Source organism: Fringilla coelebs (genome assembly GCF_963513975.1).
Source record: "Fringilla coelebs genome assembly, chromosome: 15".
Taxonomy (NCBI): Eukaryota; Metazoa; Chordata; class Aves; order Passeriformes; family Fringillidae; genus Fringilla; species Fringilla coelebs.
In genome coordinates, this window is record NC_140041.1 from 7,264,484 (window position 1) to 7,288,700 (window position 24,217).

The window sequence follows — 24,217 nt, forward strand, 5'->3', positions numbered from 1 at the left end:
GATTGGTTTTGAAGTGTGCCTGGAGTTCAAACTCACAGCAAAGGGAGTCAGTAGCACATTCTAGCAGTGAAATGCCAGTTCAGTGGGAGCTTAGAGGATTAACAGGGGTAATGTGACATTTTTGCATGGTCATTGCCAGTGCTGCTCTGTAGAGTACTTTGGTTAGATGAATTTTAAGAAATTTAATTTAAGGTTTTTGTTTTGTAGTTTACTTCTGGGGAGTTTTTGGGGTTTTTTTATTGAAAATTGAAGTTTAGGGTTTATGTGCTCAAATGCTTAAATACAGCAAGAGAAAGATCTACAAAAGAGAAGTACTGTGACATGCCTCACCATCCCTTCCCTTTCAGAACATTATTGCATGTACTGCGTTGTGAAAAATGTTAAAAATTCATCAGAACAGTTAAAATCTACCACATTTTTAACTGCACTATTGGTTTTACTTTCTTACTGGTGCAAATAGCTTAATTCTCAACAGAGGGACAAGTCTGTTTTGTGTGTCTAGGTAAAATTTAAAATAAAGCCGAATGCCTTTATTAATTTTGTACTTCTTTACAGCAGGTTTTACAACCTCTTTTTAAAGAGGATGTGAAGAAATAATAAGATGCCACTGGTCCTCTGTTATGTTCCTTCTAGAGAGTCTGGAATGAAAATTGTGTACCCTATTTTACACTCCAGTGCTCTGTGCTGAGGTTCTGTGAAGAAATGAAAATGCAGAGGGAAAAACTGAAATAATTCTCACTTGTGGTGGATTTAATGTAAAAGTAGAAAATGTGTTAAACTTTCTCTAGCTGAATGTTTCTGCTTTGTTATTTTTTAGTGTTTCAGCTGCTTTGCACAAGCAAGATTAACTTGGTCTCTTAGTTTATTTGTGAAGCAGTTGCTAAATGAGTAGAAATTCTAATTCTGATTAATTGCATGTCACATTTTCATTTATAAGATTTTGGATACCACCAAATTCAGTTGTTTTTTTTTTTTTCCCTGAAGTCTATACTTGTTTTTTGGTTTCTAAAGTAATCGTGGTGCTACATTCTCCCCTTGTTAGCACTTGGACACACAGCCAGAAAGGTGGATTCCTTCTAGGTAATTATTTAATTTGTGTTGCCAGTCACTGTGATATGGAAGTAGAAAAGTGAAACTAATGCACCCTGTCTCTAATCCAGCTGTGTGTCCCCATCTTCTTGATGTTTATAAAAATACTGCTGTAATCAGAAAAAAGCTTTGATGGTTGATAATCCACAGTAGTCAGAATCTGACATGGTAAAAAGGAAGACATGCAAATATATCTCAGTCTGTGTTATTCCTTGGAAATTATTGCATTCCTCTAAATGAGGAGTGTTCGTGTGAAGTTGTCTGTTCTCATATTTACAAACTGGTGATCTGCAGAGGTGTCAATTAAACATGATAATGCTTGAAGAAAACAGGAAAGATAAACTCACCCAGGGATGTTCTGGCTGGAACTGCATCCTTATTAATCCAGAAAGAGACCCAGGACAAGACAACAATAAGTGTGCAGGGAATGTAGGTCTGAATAGTGAAATAACCCATTCTCCTGCTTAGGTTAAAGAAGACAGACATGACTACATAGTCTCCTGTAAAACAAAAGCAGAACAAATAGAATAATATGTAAAAAAAACAACATAAAAATTGTATGTAAGAGCTAGGGCTTTCCTATTCCACATCTAGGGTGTGTGTGCATAAATATTAAACTGATTCACCAGATGTGCTGATGGCAAATACACACAGGCATCTTCAACACAGCTCTAGCTCAGGAGCCAGCGGATTTTCCACACTAGGAAAATTAGAAGTCATGCAGATGAACTCAGGGAACTTGGCAGTATGATTTCAGGAGTAACCTGCCTTGCATAGCAGGACTTCTACCTGAGTAATTCCTCATAACCACACCTGCCAGAGCAGCCCAGGGTGTGTGGGGTCCAGCCTTCTTCCAGTCTCTGTGTCCCCATTAGTGTGCTTCCAGCCCCACTCTCAGGTGTTGCGTGCCTTCAGAAGTACTTCCTAAATTTTTCATGTTCTTAACTCTTCTTCAGGGCTAGGCTGTGTCAGTAATTATTTTTTTTCTATTTGCCTGCTGATCTTTTGTTGTATTTTCTTCTCAGAAATGATTTGAATCCACATTTCCTAATTGACCTCAGAAGCTAAGCTAGAAGTTACTCAGGTGTACATAATACATCATTCTTATTCAGTAGTTTGTGATTTTCTTTCCAGGTTCTCTTCCACTCTCAAATTATTAAGTAAATTCCATCTGGGCTCAGGAAGACAGTCAAGCTTCAGTTTTTGATATGGTTTGTTTTTTTGTTGTTTTGGGTGGGTTTTCTTGGTGTTTTTTTTGGTTGGTTGGTGTTTTTTGTGGGGTTTTTGCTTTTTTTTTTGTTTTGTTTTGTTGTTGTCATTGTTGGTTTTGATTGTGGTTTTTTCCTAAACTAAAAAATACCCTAGTTCTTATCTTGACTTCAGATTACAGCACTCCTGGGAAAAATCCTAATTGCAAAGGAACTACAGAACCCCAGGGTACAAAGACTTCATTGCAATTCAGTGAAATGCAGCCCAGAGAAGTCTCTAATGGAAACAGGATATGATTTGCAAATACAGAGTGAGCTAGTTTTCCAGCATTATCAAAGAGTCTCTGTGGCTAATGCAAGTTCTGCTTAGATCAGTACCTTTAGTTAACACTGAGTTCCTTCTTTTCTGGCATAAAAAATTTAAATTTCTCCCAGAATAATCCCTTTGAACCTGACCACAGAAGAAACTTCAGAGATATTTTTCAATTGGTGCTTCTTTTTTATTTTTTTTGAATTTGAATGTCCATATTCCTGGGATTGACTGGCTTTAGTTCAATTATATTATGTTATAATTAAACCAAAAACATAAAGCTCCTAAATTTTAGATATGCAGTTAAGGTGATAAATTTGAATATGAGTAAACAAGTATAATAAGTATAGTCTGATGATTTCCTTAGGTCACAGATAACTTTGCATTGTATGTTCATGTCCTTCATATACCAAAAAAAGTCCAACCATCTACCAAAAAAACAGCACTCATCAGCAGCACTGCAAAGCTGAAGCCATAAAATTACAGTGTGACTCATTCTTCATCTCTCTGGATCATATATTAACTTCCTAAGGAGTGATTATTTTTTCAGTGTTTGGAATTATCATTTTATTCATTCACCTTCATATATGCTATTAATAGCATTGCTATTTCAATTTTATTCTGCTATGATATGGCAGAGTCACTTTAAGCAGTAGCTGTTTCACTTCCATGCAAATATTTTTAAAGAGAAGGATTTCATGCTCACTGTTATTATATCAATTTAATGGGACAGAGAATTTCCAGAAGTAAGAGATGAAATATAAACCCAAATACAGATTAGAACAGGAAAAGGTACAAAAGGCCCAGAATTGAAGTTTAAGAATTAGATGTTTTCTGGCTGTTCTTGTTTCTTTCTACTGAAGTTCCAACTGCTATGGGCTCTTTTGGAGTAGATGAGTGAGGTAGATCCCAGGTAACTACTTGCTCCTTATTTTTTGTCATATTCTTGAAGAGGTCTTTTTGCCCAAATGTTTGGCAGCTGTGGCCCTCCTGCCTTGTACTCAAAGGAACAGAAAATACCAGACTTCAGTATACAAGCCATAACTTTCCTATAGGTATTAGAGTTAAATCCAAAACTCAGCACCTGCACTGAGAAGAGCTAAATAGAGATGGACCAAGGCACAGTGCAAGCCCTCCCTCACATATTTTAATTATGAAGTTGTTCCTGTCTCAGCCCAGGAGGTTTACCTTTTCTTTCTGATTCCCCTCCCCACTGGGAGGGATGGTGGGTGGGGAGTGAGTGAAAAGCCACGTGTACTCAACTGCCAGCCAGGGAAAACTGTGGCAGTAATGAGAAAAGGAAAAGAGGACTAAGTGGTGCAATGCTCCAGAGAAGTGTCTTGCTGGGATTGCCAAGTTTACTTAAGTGATGTTGGAACTATACAACAGCAGGTCTTCTTAGATTTTGAATAAAAAAACAACTCTGAACCTAGAAAATAATGCAAGACCTAAGATGTGAAGTTTAGGACTCAGTCTCAGTTGTCACAACACATACATCCAAAATGCCAAATGCATTAAGTCCCCTGTGGAACATGGACTTGACAGTGCTTTGCTTTAATCACACCTTTCTTGATGGAATCTTGCCCCAGCCCTGTTTTTATCCAGATTTGGTTTATTTTCTGGTTCTATTCATGCACTTCTCAGCTCTTTAGCTGAGACCAGCTTAAAAACTCTGTTATTTTCAGATTATCTCTGTGCCTCAGGTGATTTTTCACTCCTGGTGTGATGCCTGCATGAAGCTGTCAAACTAAGACATTAGTTTAGTAAAAAATGGCTAGACCTGATCCTCAGCACAATGTCATTTATTAGTCCTCACTTGGCAAATTTATAATCTTTTCATTATTACTTCATCCTTTTTCCCTGAGCTCTGTCTCTTGTTTGTCCAATATTGTCTGCTGCAGCAAGAAAGCTACTCAGACTGCCAGATTGCTGTTTGGAGCACTAATACACTTTTGGAGTTTTCTAGAAATGAATGGTAGTGCAGCCTGACAGTATCTTTGTAAGACAGCACTCAACATTTGTCGTTGTAATTAGATGATTTTGGATTATCTAGCCATTCACCAGAGACCTTACATTCCTCTTGTCCATTCTGAGGTATATTTCTATTACATGTGTCTAGAAAATAACACCTCCATAATTTTCCATTTTTTAAAGAAATACAAAATTTCCTTGGAGAAAATAATCTTATTACACTGAGGAGCATAATAACTGATCCTTCATATATTTACACCCTTCCTTCTTCCTCTGAATGTACACATTTCTTCTATTCCTTTGTAACAATGTGTGTTTTTTATCTGTATGTAGACAGACATTGTCTTCATCTGAAGACACAGCAGCAAGTTCATCAGTTTCTTCATGGAAAGGACAATGATATATATTTAATTACATATTTAAACCAGAATGCACTCCCTCAGGAAAATGGGATCCAGGTCATATTTATCCTCATGTATAAATTCTTGTATCATATTTTCTACTAAGTGCATATTCCTCCCAATTATGTTTGGAAGATCGAGAGATGCAGAGCAGTGTTCTGACTTGAGACACAGCATCTTCATGCTGCCATACTGAATGGGAAATTGAATATTTCTCTTGGGGCACACAGAGGAAGTACATGAACCTTAAGTCATTTCCAGAGTAAGAGAGAACCTGAAAATTAGATTAATGCATCAGTATTCAGCACTTGTGACCTTAGTCAACCCTTGCAACAGGTTTTATTTCCAACACTCCTGTTCCATCCTAATTTACAAAAGCAAGTAGCAGTCTGTATGAACTTTGGAAATTGTGGTCTTCCTCCAACCCTATACTTGTGTGATTTGAATACCAGGATTCTGTTCTACAGCAGGGGAAGTGAATTCCTGATTTGAGGCACCATCTGTGCATATGTCCTGGCCTAGGTCCCAAAGGTTCAATAGAAGGAATTAGTCGTGCCAGGAAGCACAGCCAGGGGGAATGTACACTCTGCTTAAGTGATTTAATCAGCTCAGTGGGTGTGATCCTTCATTGCTCCCTGGTTGAAGAGTCGTTTATACCTGTGCAAAGTGAATGGGGAATTACACCCATTAGTGCTCTCTTTATGCGTGTTTAAGTGACTGTGCAAAGTGTAAGGTACTGGGGAAAGAAGCCTCTAATTTGTACTCAGAAGTGATTTGGAAGCTAGTGCAAATGCAAGAGAAAAGAACACCTTTATAACACCACAAGAAATTGGTGTCTTAATTATAGTTCAGGTAGCAGCACTTAGAGCTAAGACTGTCTTACACTTAGCATTATGAAATTCCTTCTGTTGTTTAAAATACTGCTGGATTTAAATTATTGAAAGAACTGCAGAAGAGCTTCAAAAATCATATATTGGCCACACAGTCAAGTTACTTGTATGTGTTAGTTCAGTTCATTCTCAGATGGTTTTTGACTAGGGAAAATTCAGTGTTTCATTTCTGTTAAGGATATGGAGTTTTGAACAGAGAAATTCAATTAGGTGAAGGGCTGGCCTTGTTATGGGTTCACACTATTAAGTCATTCATGGCTAACTTAAAAGCTTTGGAAAACAGAGAGTGTGTACATAGACTTGTCCATATGAATAAGGTTTTTGAGAGTTTATAAGACTTTATTTCACTCTGTTTCTTACAGAGCCACACACCATTCTGAATGGCAGAAACAGAGGGATGGTAGAGGTGGCTCTCTTCTCAAACTGTTTCTTCCTTTATATATTCCACTACCTAAAATCTCCAGAATTTCTCTGTGCTGCTGGGAGTTTACAGCACATGAGCTTATCACCTCATGCTGACTCCAGGGTGTCAGGAGTTTCATTATGGAGATCTCCCTGAGTAATGACAAGTCCTCTATCCCAGGGTCTGAACAGGATTTTCTTTGAGTGTTTACTTACCTTCAATATTTTTGTCAATGCATAGTAGTATAAAAAACAATGTCTGTTTTAGTAATTCTGATAATGTTTATCATGTAGAGCCTTTTGTGTTTAAAATTTTAAAATCTTTGGAGAAAACAAATTATGTAAGAGAATATTGGTAATCAATAGTTGCCAGCAAAAGCTACCCAATATTTATTATATACTTGTAAAATTTGAAGTTTTCCTCCCCTACATGAATTGGTTAGACTGCCAAAAAGTCAGATAGAAGAGTAATGCATTGTCCAAACTCTCCCAGAACTTCTAGCCATCATTTGCTCTTTAAGAAGAGATCAAATTAGTAAAAACTAGGATTGATGTAGGTTATACAGTATGTAATAGGCACAGTTTCATTTGTGCAGCAAATACCAACAACCTGGTTCCTGCAGAGAGAGATGCACCCGCTTTCCAGATTCCCAATGGGATTTTAACCCCCAAATTTACACAGAAACCATACAGAGAAGAGCAAGCACTTTTAAAAATATTTGTTTAATGGGACATATGAAAATAGAGATAGAAATGGAAAATTTTCTCAAAATTACTTCATCTAAACAATTATATAAGTAAATGACACGCTTCTAAATGGGAAGCCCTATTCAGTTCATCTTTCTGAATGGAGTATACATAGGGGAAAAGGCAAAAAGAAAGCCTTATGCCACAGGAGGGCACTGTCACCTCAGAATAGAAATGAGAAAAGCTTGCAAGTCTGCCAGTGGAAAACCGAATGTTAAAAATTTCTAATAATTCTTGCCAATGAGTGTTTATACAAACACAGAAATGGCACAACTGACTTCTTTGGGTCTGGTATTGGAGGAGCACTTTTAAAGACCAAACCTTGTGTGGTAGAAATATCCCCAAAGTAGCATCACCTTTATGCAACAAGTAATGAATATAAACTGAATCAATAGTTAATGAAGAACAACTGTGGCAGCAGAATTTATCTTCTTTTCCTCATAAATAGCTAATAGATACATCCTTGTTCTCTCTCGCATGGCCAGCACTCTCCTTTTATATAAAGCAGAGAACACAGCTAGTGCTCTTGGTTTATTGTAAAAGAAGGAATGGTAAATGGTAGTTTGATGGAATAGATGTGTTTTCTTGGGTTTAGTCATGGTACTTGGAAATGCCATTAAAACAGTGATGCATGATGTCTATGAACATCTCCTGTAGGAGCTTCTAAATCTCTCTAGGTCCTAAAAAATTGTCAGATTAGTACAGACTATGAAAATAATAGTAAATGGGACCAAGAGGATTGAAAATGCATCATTCATGAAAGAGTTAGCATTGGTGCCATTTTTAGACAGATATTCTGCAATAAAAGAAAATAACTAATTGGTAAACTTGTGGGGCATTGCCTGCAAAGCAGCTGATTTCCTTCCCACTGTGTGCCCTCGTGGCACGCTGGAGGGCAGCAAGGTTATCCAAAAGCTGCTGTAAGTGGAGAGAAAATGAAAGAAAAAGAATATGGACAAAGCCTTTTCTCTTTGACGTCAAATCAGGTGTTGGTACCAGAGCTCAGCATGTTCTGCTCAGCAGTGGCTGGAGGCAGATCCCTGCCCCCAGAAAAGGCAGGAAAAGCAGAGAGTGGGAGTCAGGAATCAGACCTCTCTACCAGATCAAGCCAGTATCAGACTGTGGATTACATTGTACAGTGCAGCTCTAATCTAGGATGAAAAATCACATAAATAGCTTTAGATTGGTATTAGGATTTGTCCTGATGAATCTTCATTTGGATTTTGTGCCCATCTCTTTTCTTGCACTGACAGGGTCTATACTTGGAGTTTTGCTGGCATTTACTGTCTGGGTAAGGGTACTGAGTCAGCCTGCAAATACAGTTCAGTGGGATGTCTTACACTGTTAGAGTGGCATAAAGAAAACATGAGATTTGTTCTAAACATACAGTTTTCTATGAGAATTCAGATTTAATCTATTCCAACAATAATCTTTTGTGAAACCTAAAGTCACCTATTTTTTTTGATGAGAAAGTTCATCAGTCTGTCAAGTTCAGTACCAATGTCCTTCTAAAACTGGTCTTTTGTCGCATGGAAAAATTAAATTCTCTCTTACAGTGCAATGTTTTTACATATATGGCACAAAAATAATTTTGGCTGAAGTATTTGATCACTGAGCACATGACTGAATTCATTTTCATAAAGACAGGACAGAAATTTGATCATAGTACTAATTCTATGCTGATAAGTATGAGATTTATTTGTTCCCACAGCCAGAAATGAAAAGTCTGGGGCAAAGGTAAAACCAGAGGGAACAGTGCTCCCCAGATATCTGACCTTGAGACCTTCTCCTTATCTTATTCTTTGCCAAAGGCCCTTTCCATTGGTTCTGTCTTTCACAGCTTTTTGTTCTTTCATTGCCAGATTTTTAGACTGCATAACGGCCAGAGAGTTAAAAGAATTTGAGTCTCTTCCTTTCCAAAAATGCTCAATAATCTCTTTCCCTCTGAGGTTTAGCTGCAGAATACCACTAGTTGTATTATAGAGAAGTCATGATGTGAAGTGAAATAAAATGGTGTAAATATTTAGCCTTTAGGACAAAGAAAGAAAATAGGCCATGGCATTGCAGGTATTTGCTTTTAATAGACTTGCACTGGGAAGCAGTGCCATTCCCTACCTGACTGCTGGCATTACATAAAAATGGGGTGAGCCATGGTCATTGCTGGTACAGCACAGCAACTGTACTGAGTGATTTCCCCAAAAAATCTAATAATAGAAATTCTTAATATCCATTTCTAAGCTGTGATTATAGTTTGATTATGCAATGAGGTAAAACAATACTAAGATTCTGACAAAGCTTGCACAGTAGTCCATTTATATAAGATTATCTCTGGGATTCAGATAGCTGCAAGCCTGGTTTTCAATTTACATTCCAAGGGATGAATCCTAACTGCATTGCACAGCTGGATGGAGGGCAAGAGATGGGAGATCTGCTTGGTGCACTTTTTAAGAAGTGAGGCAGTAAGGGGCATGTCTGTGTGTTGATATGTCTGCCATTAAACACCTTGATTTCCTGTGGGAGCAGGCAGAAGAGAGCTGCAATTAGTTTATGTTTGTGAAATGACAATCTCAGCAGATGAAACTTCTGGAAAATGAGATGAATCATTACACTCATCCAAGCAAATGAAATTTCTTTATGTATGACATGACTTTCTGCACAACAGTTCTGGATTTTGTTTGGTCCTTGGCCACTCATTCCACTTGAAATGCTGTTTTCTCAGTTCATTTGACAGAATGTGTTCCGTTTCTCATTAGTTTCTAATTATAGGAGGAAATAATGTAATGACACTAGGCAGTAATTAAAATCTATTACTGTCGTCTGCACCTTCTCTTTGGAATCACAGAGACAAGATTTAGCCTGAGAATTTTTTGTTGCTGAAAAATGTCAGTATGTGGAAATGTATCGAATGGAAACTTAGGTGTGTTTATTTCTAAGGTTTTATCTGTGAGTGCCAGAAGTCTGAAAAAAAAAAAGAACATTACTGACCGTGCATGTTTGCCCATGATATGATTTTTCTTCTAGTTTGTGACATAATTAAAAGCAATTTTTTTTTTTTTTTGCTTGTCTGTGAAGGTGAATAAGCTATTACATTGGCATTAGCAAACACAGGAGGGTTTTTAGTGTGCAGGAGTAGTATTCAGATGTGACAGCAGCAATAGCTTGCAACTTCTGTGAGTGAACCATTATGCTCCAGTGTGCAAATAATCTTCAAATTATAGTGCCTTCTGCTCTTTTTCCCATTCCTCTTTGCCTGGGTGGCATCAACCAAGGATGGGAGCTCAGCGTCTCATCTCGGAATGCTCAGGAGTTGTTCAAGTCCTAAAGAACCTCTTTGACTCACTGTGATAAAAAGTCCATCCAGTTCAGAGGTTAGAAAATGTGAGGATTACAGGAAGTCTCAAGTAAGGAGAGAAAGTACAGAGTCACCATTTCCAGACAGCAGCACCAGCTGGGGTGTTGTTCTGTCAGGAATTTTGCTGTGCCTGACACATCCTGTGTGTCCTTGGCTTTTTTGGATGTCTGGTTGCTATCTGAATACCTCAAGAAAAGCTGTCTGCTGCAATAAAATTATGCACCTATAGCAGGGCTCTGTGTGTGTTTAAAATAATCACTTGCTTAATTTTGATTATTTAACCTATTGCCATAATAATACAGGTTTTGATTCAATGTAAGCAACTAAGAAATATGTTTTATTATAATAAAACATTACATTACACATATTATAGATTGCATATTTCATTCATTTCAAGGTATCCAGATGGTATAACCACTTTCTGACAGCATCCAAACCTGCCTGCTGCAGAGAGAACTGGAAATAACTTCTGTTTCTGTGCTTCAAAGCATGAAGTACAACATATCCCTGCTACTTGAGATCAAACACACTATCAGAATTATGAAATGGCATGGAATAAGGATTGTCAAAGCTATGTCAGTTTTATCATGTCAAAATTTTCAGTAGTTCATGTCTGAGAAAGAAAGCACAACATGGTGATTGTTTTTGCTTTATGGGGTGGCAAAGCAAAGATTGATACCAGACCATGAGTCTACGTATTTGGACTTTCTAGGCACCTCTGCAAAGGATTTGTCTGAAAAGATGCTCTGGGCAAGTCCAGGGGTAATAAGAAAAATACAAGATATAAAAATGGGAATTAAATAAATGTGACCCTTTGAGGTCTATGTTAAAAACTGCTAATAAAAATTAGATACAGGCCTATTTGCTGAGTGCCACGAGGAAAAAAAAAAATCAAGTATTTAATAATGTTGGACTAAATAGCAGCAGTCCTAGAGACATGTTGGAGAACTCCCTTGAAATTAGTACTGTTTCATGAGCTTTGTGCAAGTCCTGGTTGCTGAAATAACTGCAAGTGACTAATATAGTTCATAAACATCCCTTCTCAGATTTGCTTTTCTATCTTTGTGAATTGTCTTGCACGGCAGAGGTCATTCTTGAATTCCTCTGAATGCCTTTCATTTGGGGAGAAGAGGAATTTGAGGATACAGTACATTTAATCTTTGGTTTTGATGTTTCCAGTTATTTTCAGGGCCAGGAGACAGTAGTACATAACCTGGGGCTGCAATAAAACTTGATGCTTCCTTCTACTTCCTCTCCAGAGGCGAGAAGGCATGACTGCATGGAGGCAATGTTCTGCAGGGGAGCTACAGATTTCACAGATTCATTCTGTCTGAACGCCCCAGCAGAAGAAATATTTATACAAGGAAATACCACTCAAACACCAGCATCTCACTTCCAGTGGGTGCACAGGGAGATGACTGGGAAGACAGTACCATAAACAAAGAGCCCAAGGGGTGCTGGGAGGGAGGGATGCATCTGCCTTTATTGCTCAGCTTCCAGCATTAGACAGACTTTTTTTCCTTTTTTTTTTTTTAAGTATTTCAAATCCAGCTATTTTTAGCTTCCATTAAATATTTTAGGATATCCACTTCATCAGTGGATATTTTGTTTTAAACCCCCAGAAAACCAATTCAACTAACCAAAAAAAGACTAAATTTTACTTGAGTATGAGAAACTAGAAGGCAAAACATCAAAGAGCAGAAATTATACAGACCAGACCCAAAGCAGGGTAGTCACCTACCAAATGTCCTGGGCTTCAGAGAGCTCAGTAAGAAAAGAAAACATCTTTGAGCACAAGAACCCAACAAAGATATGTGGGAAAATGTAAATAGTTCTGTTGGAAAGCAATGTGCACTCACTCCCATGTGAGCTGTGCTTATCTCCTGCTGGACTTGTGGCAGGCTATACAGGAGCAGGCTGCTCCCATTAGTAGGCATGCTTCAAGAAGGGTGTCTTGAAGGATTTAGAGCTGTAGTTAGATTTTTCCTTGAACTGAGCTCAGTAAAAGGAATATATAAATTGCATGAAGTCACGTGTATTACAGAAATAAGTGCTGTGTAACATATATTACTATATTGCATGCAGCCATACACACATGACTTCTGCTTTTAATACCACAAATACTACATACAAAAGCTCAGAATGAAAGGAAAAATATTTTCACTAGATGCATCTGGGTCTGTGTTTAGTTTGACTTGTTTGAGAGTAGCTCATTTATTGTCAATATTTTGTAAGCATCTAAAATCTGTTAAAACCATGTTTTAAAACCGCAACATATAAAGAGATTACCAAATTCCCTCGAAGAAAGCGCTCTAAATTTCACATCTCTGACTATTAAAAATACCATGTTCTTATTGTTGGTGTTTAGAACTACTTAGGACAATGTTTAATAAAAATATGATTAATATATTTCTTTTTCTATTTGTAATATATTTCTTTTTCTGTTTGAGACATTCTTCTAGAACAGACTGTTGTGGACCAGTATTTGAGAGGCAAACATGGTTTTTATTCTCCTGCTATCAGTTTGCCTGAGGACAAGGCCTGCTCTGTGTGCAGATTCCAAATTGTTTCTCGTTTATTAAGTATTTTGTCTTGCAGAAGCCAGGTGCAAACCTTCAGCAATGTGCAAATTAATCTTGTTCACAATCAGAGGTAGCAGCGGAAACATCCGCTGGCAAAAGTAGGTGTTGCAAAAATTGTCTAAGGTGTGATTGGTGAGGAAATGAAATGGAAAAAAACCTAGCTCTAATAGAACAGTTATTTATAAGCTAAGCAAGGAGATGGCAAATGTGTTTGGGTGTGTTTTTAACCTCTTTAGCTTTCTAGGAGGATATTCTTGACATCAGATAGAAAGTAAAAGTGTTGAAGGAAATAAAAAAGCCTTTAAAACCACTATCTCTTTAGCTATTAGAAGGGGGAAAGAAAGACACTAAAGTGGAAGGCACTAGGTTATTATTAAAATAGTAAATAAATCTTGAGTTTAAAAGAATATAGATGATGTTCAGGAAACTAAGAAAGAAAGAGCAAGAAACTATGCAAAATGGCAAACAATGAGATGATGTTCTAAAACTGTACTTAATACCAAGAGCAAGGCCACAGGCCTGAAGGGAGGAGCAGAGATAAAGAGGATGCTTGGTTTGAAGATCATGCCTCAAAAGAGACGGCTATGAATCATGAATAATTTATACCCAGTATTGCCATTTGAAGTCAAATAGATCAAGCTTAGGACGTGAAAAAAATCTTTGAAGACTACAGATAACCATCTTGAAGCTTTAGTTAGCAGCTTCACAGATAGAGGTAGAGCTTCTAGGTGTATGTAATCACCCTAGTCCAAATCCTACAAGGTATTTAAATGGCTCCCTCTTTTCAAGAGGAGACCTTTGAAGAAGTATTTGTTTCTCAGACAGACATATTCAGGATAAAAGTTCACAGCTACTACAAAACTGGCTCCCCTGGGAGTCCCCATTCCATGTCACAGTGTGTATTGGCATCACATTGTGTGTTTTCAGGCCCAAAAGTGCAACCTCTTAATATCTTCTTAAAAGTGAGGTTACAACAATGTGAACCCCATGGGTAATGTCTTTTTAAGACTTTTTTCTTTTAACATTTGAAAATGTTATGTCCTGGAAAGCTTTTAAAAATGAACTGGCAATTGTGGATCCAAAGCCCTGTGAAACATGAAAAGAAGGATGGATTTGGAGTCCCACAGGACTGTGGTGAGGGAGCTGTACATTGAGCTGTGCCATGTGGGCTGGGCTGCACCCTACACATGGCAATGGGATGTGATGGCCCTGGAAGCCAGATTTTTCAGGGGTTTCCTGTGTTATTTTATTAGAAGTTTGGGTGCTGTGTTTGTAAAAGAGAGATAAGGCTGCAACAAGTGACAGGCATCAGAAAAGGTTGAGTCTTTCAAAGCATTTTGCATTTATCTTTCTACAGAGGTTGCCAGACTTCAGGATGGGGTGAGAGGTTGGATGCAGAAATGATGCTGTGGTTGCTCACTCTCTCTGGGACAGTCATGATGTTACCTCAGATACCAAAAAGAGAGAAGGATACTCAAAGCCCAAGGCAAAGCAATAAAATTGCAAACATTAACTTCTCACACCCAGCAAAATACTTGCTTTGCAGGGGCTCATGAGTTTCCTGAAAGTGATGTAGGTATGGAAATGCCATCCAGTGCTCTTCAGGAAAGAGAGATCCCCACCAGCAAAGGCAGCACTGCTCCTCCGTGGTGCCGTGCCCAGCAGCAGGGGCTGTTCCTGCCCAGCCCTGCTGGCCACATTCCCTAGGAAGCACTTTGCTGTTCCTGTGCACATGGTGCAGGTGGGGAAGCAGGAGTAACCAAACAGCTTTGAAAACACTGCCTTACTCTCTTTCCTTCTACTGAACTCAGAGGCTTAATGTGTAACATGACTTTCAGTTTTTAACGTATCAATGACAGTGGTGTTTTCAAATTGCATCCCAGCAGCTCCCAACCAGGTCAATTTTAAACATTTTATTATTTCTAGAAGTTCAAAAGAAGATGACTGATGGTAGTTTTTGAAAAATACCTGTTTTACTGATGTAGTTTCCTCCTTGTTTTTTGATCCTAACATCTCTATGTGAACACATTTTTAAGCCAAATGAATGTTGGAAAACATGAATATAGGTATAAACAAAGTTCTTCAAGCAGCTCTCAACATGAAACAATTCATTTGTTGTTCATTTGTATTACCTTGAGCAAGCAACCTTGATTTTGGAATACAATTCCACTATCATGGGAATTTTATCTCAAAGAAAAAAGAGTTTGTATCTCCCAGGTTTACATTTCCAGAGTAAATGAATTAAATGTCATAAAATTAATGCTCCTCATTGTGCTTTTCTGAAAAGCTACTTTTTCCTTTAAATTAGTTTTTATATTGTAAGATTTTTTTTCATGGGTAGTCTCTGATATTCTCTAATAATAAATTCTTTTGATGAAGTTTTTTACTTGTCAACAAAGGTATTTTTTTTTCTCTCTTTTAGAATGGAAGGATATCCAAAGGTTTTCCTATACTTACACTTAATAGAATGCTAGTTTTTCTCTAAAGATTGTCATAGAGTTGTTGACAACCCTTGTTTTTCAAAATAACAGTGGGAAGAAAATTAATTTTCCTCATTTTCAATAATATTTTTGCTTTTTCTAGGATGAAATCAAATAATAGAATTACTCAAGAACATTTTTTTCTTAGCTCAAACCCTTAGCCCTAGAGCAAACTGGAGTGACAGTGTGCTGTCATGAGTGCCCTGGTTATTGCTCTTGCATTTGTATAACCAAAGTCAATAAATGCAGTTCCAGGATTCTGCTGTTTCACCTTAGGATTTTGTAATCCTAAGGGGGACAATCCACCAGCTCTCTTTCAGACCAGACATTTGCTACAGTAAGATAAGAAAGGAAATTTTGGTGAATTACAAGGATGGTTGAAAACATTCAAACTTGTTTTCTTCTGGTTTTGCATAAGTATTTCTGGGTAGCAGCAGAAGATAATCAAATTAATGCCCTTTCTTTGTGTGTTTTTGCACTTTGCATTAGTAGAGAAGGAGTGTTAAGAAAAGTCAAATAGTTATTGCTGTTTGTAATTTGGATTGGTGGGGTGTGAACTCACTGTAGGACTTTTGGAGGGAGGCAAAGGAAGTGAGGTGTTGGGGGATATTTTTAACTGTGCACTGAGAATGGATGCAAGAAGAACACATTATTTGCATTAGTCAAAATTTTTCATAATTTTCTCAAATTTTGGAACAATGGACAAGAAAGAAAAAGTAATAATTACTGACCACTTTCATAAACATTTCTAGTCTTTAGCATTAAGACACACAAAGGGTGTTGTGGCACTTCACACATTAAATCTTGAAAAATATTTTCAAATTCTCCTATATAGGGCATGATACAAGAAAGTATTATTACATAAATTTTATCCTGCAGCTCTTTAGCCTTAATTATGCAATCTTCTTGAGAGTAGCAAAGAACTCACTTAATAGACTGTATCACTTTTCCAGATAAGTGGCATATTTTTAGCTTCTGTAATGTTCATTGAAATGAGGGCAATTATGCCTTGTTTCAAAAGGCAACCTTAAAACACACACTATTTACAATTCAGAATTTGTTTTAACAATACAAAATGAGGGAGTTAATGTTTGAGAATATACAATGATGATGACAGCTATTTGAACATTAGACCATGCTTAGTGTTAGGCCTCTATATTCCTCTGTGAGAATGTATTGTCAGCCTTGTAAGATGGGATATGGAATTGTAGGTAACACATTTCTAAAAATTTAAGTATAATATTTTGTAGTCACAAAGTGCAGCAGAGAGTTTCAGTAGTTTGTACATCATGCACACATTTTCATTTAACACCCTGGTGTATTTTCTTTTTGTTTCTCCCATTTTATTTGATAAAAGTAAATAACAATTAAAGCTCACTGTGAAGGTCTCTTCAAAGTTAGAGATGTTAATTTAGTTTTATTTCCTTTTTCCATGCCTTTTTTTAACATATGGCTGTATTTAAGTATTATTAGCTCCCATGGATGCTGCCTGGCTCTTGTCACATGTGACACAGACTTGTATGTCTTATTTCCAACCAGCCTTTCAATTATATCTATTTAAATACAGCGACAACAAAACAGCATCTTAGCTAAGTAGGTTACTAAAAATGCAGTGTAATGGCAGGGGTTTCAGAAACTAGAAGTTGCACTTGCAAAGTGAAGGGATTTAACTGTGTAAGAACAGCCTTAGAGGAATATGTTTATTATTTAGGACATATATGTGCCCCAGGCAAAACTAAACCTATTTCAAATGAACTATCCCTACTCTATACACATTATGAACACTAAGCTGTCCTCATCTTCACACATCCTAATGAATTAATTTTTCTCTACTGAGAAATGAGGAGGATGGTGAATAGCAAAATCAGGCCAAGGGAAGAAAATGTTCAAGACATTATCTTATAATCATTGTACTACAAACATGTTTTTTTGATATAAAAAGAGTCTGGAAGTGAAACATCAGTACTACCCTGATCAGTTTGCAGGCTGCAGAGATTATCTAGTGCTCTGCAGATGAAAGGATGAAGTGCTCAGGGTCCTTGTGATTTATCACAGGATTGCTTGAACCTTAGTTATTTGAACTAAAAAATATTTATTTATATTGCACTAAAAATATTTATTTATATCAGTGATTTAAACATGCTTATTACCTATTGCAAAAAAGTTTAATATCCAGACTTATTTTAATTCTAAACTAATTGTGACTATCCATTGTTCTTCACTCCTATGTCACCTGGTCTGATCCTTTTGAACCAAAGATTTCTCCCTGCAATTCATTATAATTAGATTTAGCTGCAACTCCAAGAGTGACATTACAATGATTTTCTCTTGTGATGTTTCTGAAAAATCACTCAGTGGTTGGAGGAGGATGATTTCATTGCCAAACAGGAATTATAGGAGGGAGTTGGGATAATATGCTTTGTCTCAAGGAGTCACCAGTACTATGAAAATATATTCATAGGGGCATAAGAGGCAGCACAAGAATTTTATGGTTGATTATGTCCAGGAAGTGTTTTAAGATATAGACTCACCCTCTTAACTTGCTGGTTTTATCATAAAACTAGAAACATTCAAAATTCTGGTTTTTCTTTCTTTTTAATAATTCAAATATCCTAAAATATCTAATTATTTTCTTGCTATTAAATGAACAAATATTTAAAGGCAGTGTTTTATCATATCTACACAAGTGTATTTAATGCAAAACCAATCTTGCTTGTAACATCTGTGTTTTGCAATTACCCAGCAATAAGTTCAGTGAAAATGCTTGTAAGATCCCACATTATCCCTTATTCTCTGGTTACTTGTATATTAATTCTTTTTATCCTTATCTGACCTTTCTGAACCTCAGTTTAAGCTCTAGCAGGCCATGCTTTTAGATATGGAAAACCTTATGAAGGACTGAGTTAGAATAAAACCTTGACCCTCAAGAATCTTTGTTCAGTTGAGGAGTTATTATGAGGAGGATTTTGGGCCCCAGCAACCATTTTCCTCAGGGACAGTCCAGATTTTGTTTTGCTGAGGTTGCCATTGAGTCTAGGAAAATCAGAGAAAAAAAAGGCTGAATTCATGTCACTGGAATTGGAAGAAAGTCTTTAACCTCTCTCAAAAAATGAAAAGCAATCATCAAAGAGCCTTTCAACTCTTGATATGATTAGGTAGAAGCAGGTGGGTTTCAATGCCTGAACCTCTATAGATAGTCAGATTCTCTCACTCTCTGAGATTTTTAAACCTATTGATTCTCCAGGAGTAGTGTTTGTTTTTTTCCTGCCTATTAAACCAAAAAGTTCTACCCTGTCACTGTGAAAGTGATGGCAAAGTGGAGGTGTTTTGGCTCTGGGTGCTTCCTGCACCCCCTCCAGGGGTGATGTCCCTGCAGTGCCAGTGGTGGCTGCTGCCATGGCCAGATCTCCCTGCCCTCCACCCAGAATTGAGGATTTCCATTGAGGCATCAAACAGAAAAAGAGGCCTTTCAGTTTATTGTGTCTGCCTTCTGTTTTAAGTGTTTCACTGTCCTACAGAGACAGTATTCTTCTAGCAAGGGTGTTTAAGGTAATAATGTAATATACCTTTTTCAAAAATAAGGGTATTGAGATAAACACCTTCCCATACCATAAAGAGAACAACAACACACAGAACATTTAATAGTCCTCTGCATTTCCTGACTTACAGCTTATGTCATTATTTGCTCCTCTGTAAAGTGGATACAAACCTGTGTAACTTCTGCCAAAAGCAAGATGCAGGTAGTAGTACCTTGTACCCATTCAGTAGATCAGCATCTTCAGGCAGGAAGTGTTTGGAGTTCTCAGACAGATCTCCCTGGCCATGCCATATGCTACAGCCAACCCATGCTAGAGCCTGAGGCTCTGTGTGGGGCTGGCAGGGATTTCTAGGTGCACTGGAGAACCACTTATGCCCATTTTTTATGTCAGGACTATTTCCCAATGCAGATCTACAAATCTGATTGCAGCTGTCATATTTTGCCTTAATAAAGAAACAGAAGATGACTCCTGGGGTTTTTTTGAGCATTATGAAACCTCTGGGGACTGCATATCTGCCAACAGTTCAATTCATTAGGAAACAACATTGAAATAAAATATAAAAGCCTGAAAATACATCCTCTTCCACAAACTAATAGCCCTGACTATATTTTCCAGATAAAACAGAAACCAGACCCAGATTTACTTATGTGGTTTAACAGATGCATAGCAAGGGGAATATTCAATTACCCATTTATCAGTTCTGAGCAATGCACTCTCTCTATTGCATAGCTCCCATTAGCTCTCTAAAACATAGAAAAGGAAGAAAATAAAAGGTATTTACAAATATTGCCTGACCAGTCTTGTGGCTCCTCTGCAGCTTGTTGGATTGCTATTTATTAGTCTTCTAATGCCTTTGTATCTAATTAAAAATTCAGGACAGGCTCTGTAAGTAAGCAGTAGACAATATCTGGTCTAAAAAAAGGAACTACCCAGTCATAGAAATGAACTGGGAATACCACAAACTCCATCTGTCCTGAATAATTACACATTTACAAACTGCTTTGCATAGTACAATATTTTATATGTTCAAAACAACTGGAATAGTGAGTGGAAATGCAATTTATGTAGGACTTGTATGAAATTCATGGAAACCTATTAATACAATTTCAAGACTTTAGTTACTTTTTTCCTCTTGGTCTGTGGTATGATTTCATAAACTCTCTGATTTTTAGGGTTTCCACTATTTTCCTCTCTACCAGCACTGATCATTGTTATGATTTAAAAACAGCCTGGTTGTTTTACTCCTTTGATCATCAATAATCTTTTCTTCCAGACTAATTCCATACTTCCAAGTATTTCTATAGGTCATGTTTTCTAAACTCCTTACTTGTTATTTTCCCCTGCACTACCCTGTCTTTGTCAAAATATTGCACTTAAAAATGATCTTTTTTTATTAATCAAGCAGAGTGCAGCAATCTTTTGATGTAAATATTTCTCCCAAGTTAACACACGACACTGGGTAACACATCTCAGGGCAGGGTTTTGCAATAATATCACAATCTCTGTCCTTTGTGGACAACTACAGCCCCCCAGTTTTTGGGGTTTTTTTTTGCAAAACTACTGATGTTTTTATACTTGTGCAGTTGATTATTTCCTTCCTACAATCTTTCCCTCTTAAAGGAACTCATTACAAATTTTGAAATGTCCTATTTTCTTGTTGCCAAAGTGCAACGTGTCCTTCTCGATATAATCCATGTGTGCATTCTATTTAACAAATCTTATACTACTGTATCACTTGTTGCTTTCTTTGTAAGAACTACTCATTAGTTTGTTTATTAGTTTGTTTTAGCAGTTGCATCCAAATTTTGGAAGTTGGTGAATTTTTGTTCTCAAGACTTTTCCATCAGTTCATCCCTTTTTTAATTGCAGAATCTCATTGCCATTCATTGGATGGGGCCTTACACTGTGAGCAAAAAGGTCCAACACAAGAAATGGTATTTTCTAAATAAGACATGCACTCTTTGAGCAGTGATTATTGACATACACCAATAGTACAAAATATCTTAAACCCATCTCACTTTCTAAGTGTGTGAAGTCAACTGTAGTAGCTTATATAACTCAGATAACAAGTGTCAACATGTACTCTATTAGAAATAATCTAAACCAATGCTGTCTACACAAGGTAGATTTTAGTGAAAAAGCAAAAGAAAAAGAAATACAGATAATGTATATGGACTATTTAGTTGTTTTAATGAAATGTCCATAAGGCAGAAGGTTTATAGTTACTTTTAAGAGTCCCCACTATTACTGGACTCTTAAACTGGACTCTATTTGCTAAGTTATTTCTTACTGCTTGGTCAGGGACTTTCAAAGAAAATTAAAGTTGCATGTAAATACTCAGTTTGGAGAGAAACAAGCTGGTAATTCAGGATGGCTTACTTCAGATAAGAGAAATAGAGAGATGTTTGTAATATTCCAGTTGGGTTTTTTCACCTCTTGCTGGGATTTGCTAACTAAGGGACAGAATTTTGACATCTGGCCCTTTGAGTTAATATTGTATTTCTGCAGTGCGTGCAAAGGAAGAGCGGCAAATAAATGTATTAATTTCAGCAGGAGCCATCAGGTCTTAGGAAGCTTACACTCAAACAAGCCTTGTCCTTCTCTGCCCATAACCCAGCCCACAGCTCAAATGTTCAGCTTTGACACGACAGAAAGAAAGTAGTGGAGTTTGTAATGGTCAAATCTCAGCCATCCTGATTCTCTCCAGACACAAAACAAGCATTGTCCTCAGGGACGAGAAAGTGTTGGTTGCTGAGAGGTATAAAGCTGGAAACAAGCATTTGTTTTGAAATTAGGTAAATAGAGACACTGAGGGTTTGCTCCAGTTTCAAATGCCTTAATAGTAGCCCCAAGATCCTTTTGTTTTCTAACTGTTCAATTTTGTATTCTCTAACACCTCTTCTTTCATTCTGGTTTCTCTGGAGTTTTTTTTCACCTAAATTTAATTTTGGGGAAGAGTTTGTGGGAGTATAGTGTGGCCCTCTTTCCAACAGCTCATTAATTTTTCCATTGCCTCCTCCTCTGTACCTCAGATTCTATCTCCACCAAAGCATTGGCTTTAGCTTGTACTGAAATTCTGCACTGAAAGTAATTGCATGAAGTGTCAAGATTATTTTAGCTGTATGGATACTCCAACTTTTAACTAGGGTACTCCGGCTGCACCTAGGTTGCTATTAAATTTGGAATCTTTTTTTTTTGTCTTTACTGTTCATGAAAGTTTTGAAAATAGGTTCATGCTAAGGGTGTAATTATAGGTAGAATGTGGGTATGGCTGAGGAATACTGGGCTTAATGTAGTTTCCAGCATGCTAATAAGTCACTTAAGGAAGCCATGAGGACCCTTTGGGCTCTGTTGGCTTTAAAAAAATATTGGTAGGAAATTGACCAGCTTCATGTCAACTGCTATGTTATTTTTTTCTGCCTTCTATTATTTAGATGTCACAGGTTTTTTTTCCTGTCTTCTATTATTTAGATGTCACAGCTAGATCAAAATAAAATCTAGCTTTGTACATCTGTGTTTATAAAAACAAGAGGAGCAATGAAAATTATGCGCAGGGTAAGTGCAGCATAAGAAATACATACACAGGGCATTTTTTCCAAATTTTCATACTCAGCAGGCCTGTGAATGCAGCAACAGCAAGATGAGTAGCTATCATGTGCTTTTTAACTCAGGAATTGAGTGACAACTTTTTTGCTGCCTTAAAGTGCATGCTAATTGCTAATTATATTAGTGCAAACAAAATGGACTGGTGTGTGTCATCATATTAAAAACTATAGATGCTAAATTATGGGAGTACTCCAGGTGAGTACTAACAGCTTGAATGACTATACACTGAAAAAAGAAAGGTTTGCTTTGCATGAGAAAAGAATTTTTTGCTCTTTTGTATTTTACTGTTTATTTCCCAGTATGCACCTCGTTCACATTAACAGAACATTAGAGAATGTTTTTGAGTCACCAGTGCACTCAATCAGGGTATAGGAAGCTTGTAGCATGTCAAGATTTTATTATTTTCTATCTCTGGTAAAAAATAAAAAGAGTTGATTAGAGAATGGCTCAAGCAGAAAATTAAAGAAAATAGCAAATAGAAGAAACTCAAATTAGGGCTGAAATATAGATAGTTTTTAATGCGGACAGGATGAGACTGGAAGCACACTTGGGTGCAATGCTGCCATTTGTGCTGTCTGAGGGGAGATGTTTTTATTGCTGCTGATATTTTTGCTTTGAGAGCCCTGTGTAATGGTGGTTATTAGCAGCTATGGCTGGCAAACATGCTGCTCTCCTGTCCTCTTTTGCACCTTTGTTTGTTTTCCTGAGAAAATGAGAAAAGTTAACTGCTTCCTTCAATACTTTACTAAATACCTTCCTTGGCTACAATGGCAGCAGACTCCATGAGGCATACATTGCTGCATTCTGGTTTTGCCCTGCTCATGAGACTGAACACATCATTGGTGCTTAATGTCCAGAGATTAAGGAGTTGGAACTTGAATTAATTCTCCATCTCTCTGCTTGTTCTCCTGTGTAATGTACAGCAGGCTCCTCTCAACTCTAGCGTATCTCACTTTCCTTTTTGAATAAAACAGCAATACTGGCCTTTTAGAAATAAAATGGGTGGGGGTATTTCTGAAGACAGAATAAACACAGATGTCTGAATTTAAATTAAAATACTTGCCAGAGCTATAAAGTAAAGTAAAAATTGGAAGCAGCCAGAGAAATCCCCAACCTGCTTACAATACATTGATCTTTTTGAAAGTAAGAAATGAAAGACAAGAGATATCATGCATATACAAGAATATTAATATGCAGTTCCTCTTTACATCTCTCCTCATAGTCACTGGTTTTTTTTCCACCAAGAAATAAAACAGTAAATATGTCTAGAAAAATATATTTTTCTGTTTAGTTAGTAGGGTTAAAATTGTATTTTTATTAAACACTGAGTACTTCCTCATTTATCATTCTGAATTCCGTTGCTTGTTTCCAAGGAGAGAAAAATATGAAGGAAGGCCATCTGAGACTCTGATTTGTAAGGCTCTCTTTAATGAAAGTTGTATGTGCCTTATTTTAGGGAACAAAATAAACTTGGAGCCTCTGTAGTAAAGAGGTTGGGACTTTGAGTTTCACTCCTGTGCAGGCTTTCTTTCTGTCTCTGGCAGTGGGAAGGGGATTGTAAAATGTTCGGTGCAGTGTCAGATCATCCTTTAGCTGCTCAGTTCTGCTGTTTCCTGCACTGAAGCAGTGCAAGTTCCACC

The 24,217-nt window shown here is 37.2% G+C and overlaps 1 protein-coding gene across 4 annotated transcripts in view; it reads right to left on the bottom strand.

Moving 5' to 3' along the window:
• The window catches only part of GABRG2 (gamma-aminobutyric acid type A receptor subunit gamma2), a gene marked incomplete at both ends in the record, with an annotated part of 58,010 nt that overhangs the window by 3,840 nt on the left and 29,953 nt on the right, over positions 1–24,217 (bottom strand). For 2 of the 4 annotated variants that reach the window (XM_084215705.1, XM_084215707.1), the window contains one exon: positions 1,437–1,589. In XM_084215705.1, coding sequence (XP_084071831.1) covers positions 1,437–1,589 — 153 coding nt within the window. The remainder of the gene's footprint in view (positions 1–1,436; positions 1,590–24,217) is intronic. The other 2 variants (XM_084215708.1, XM_084215706.1) reach the window with 1 other exon arrangement.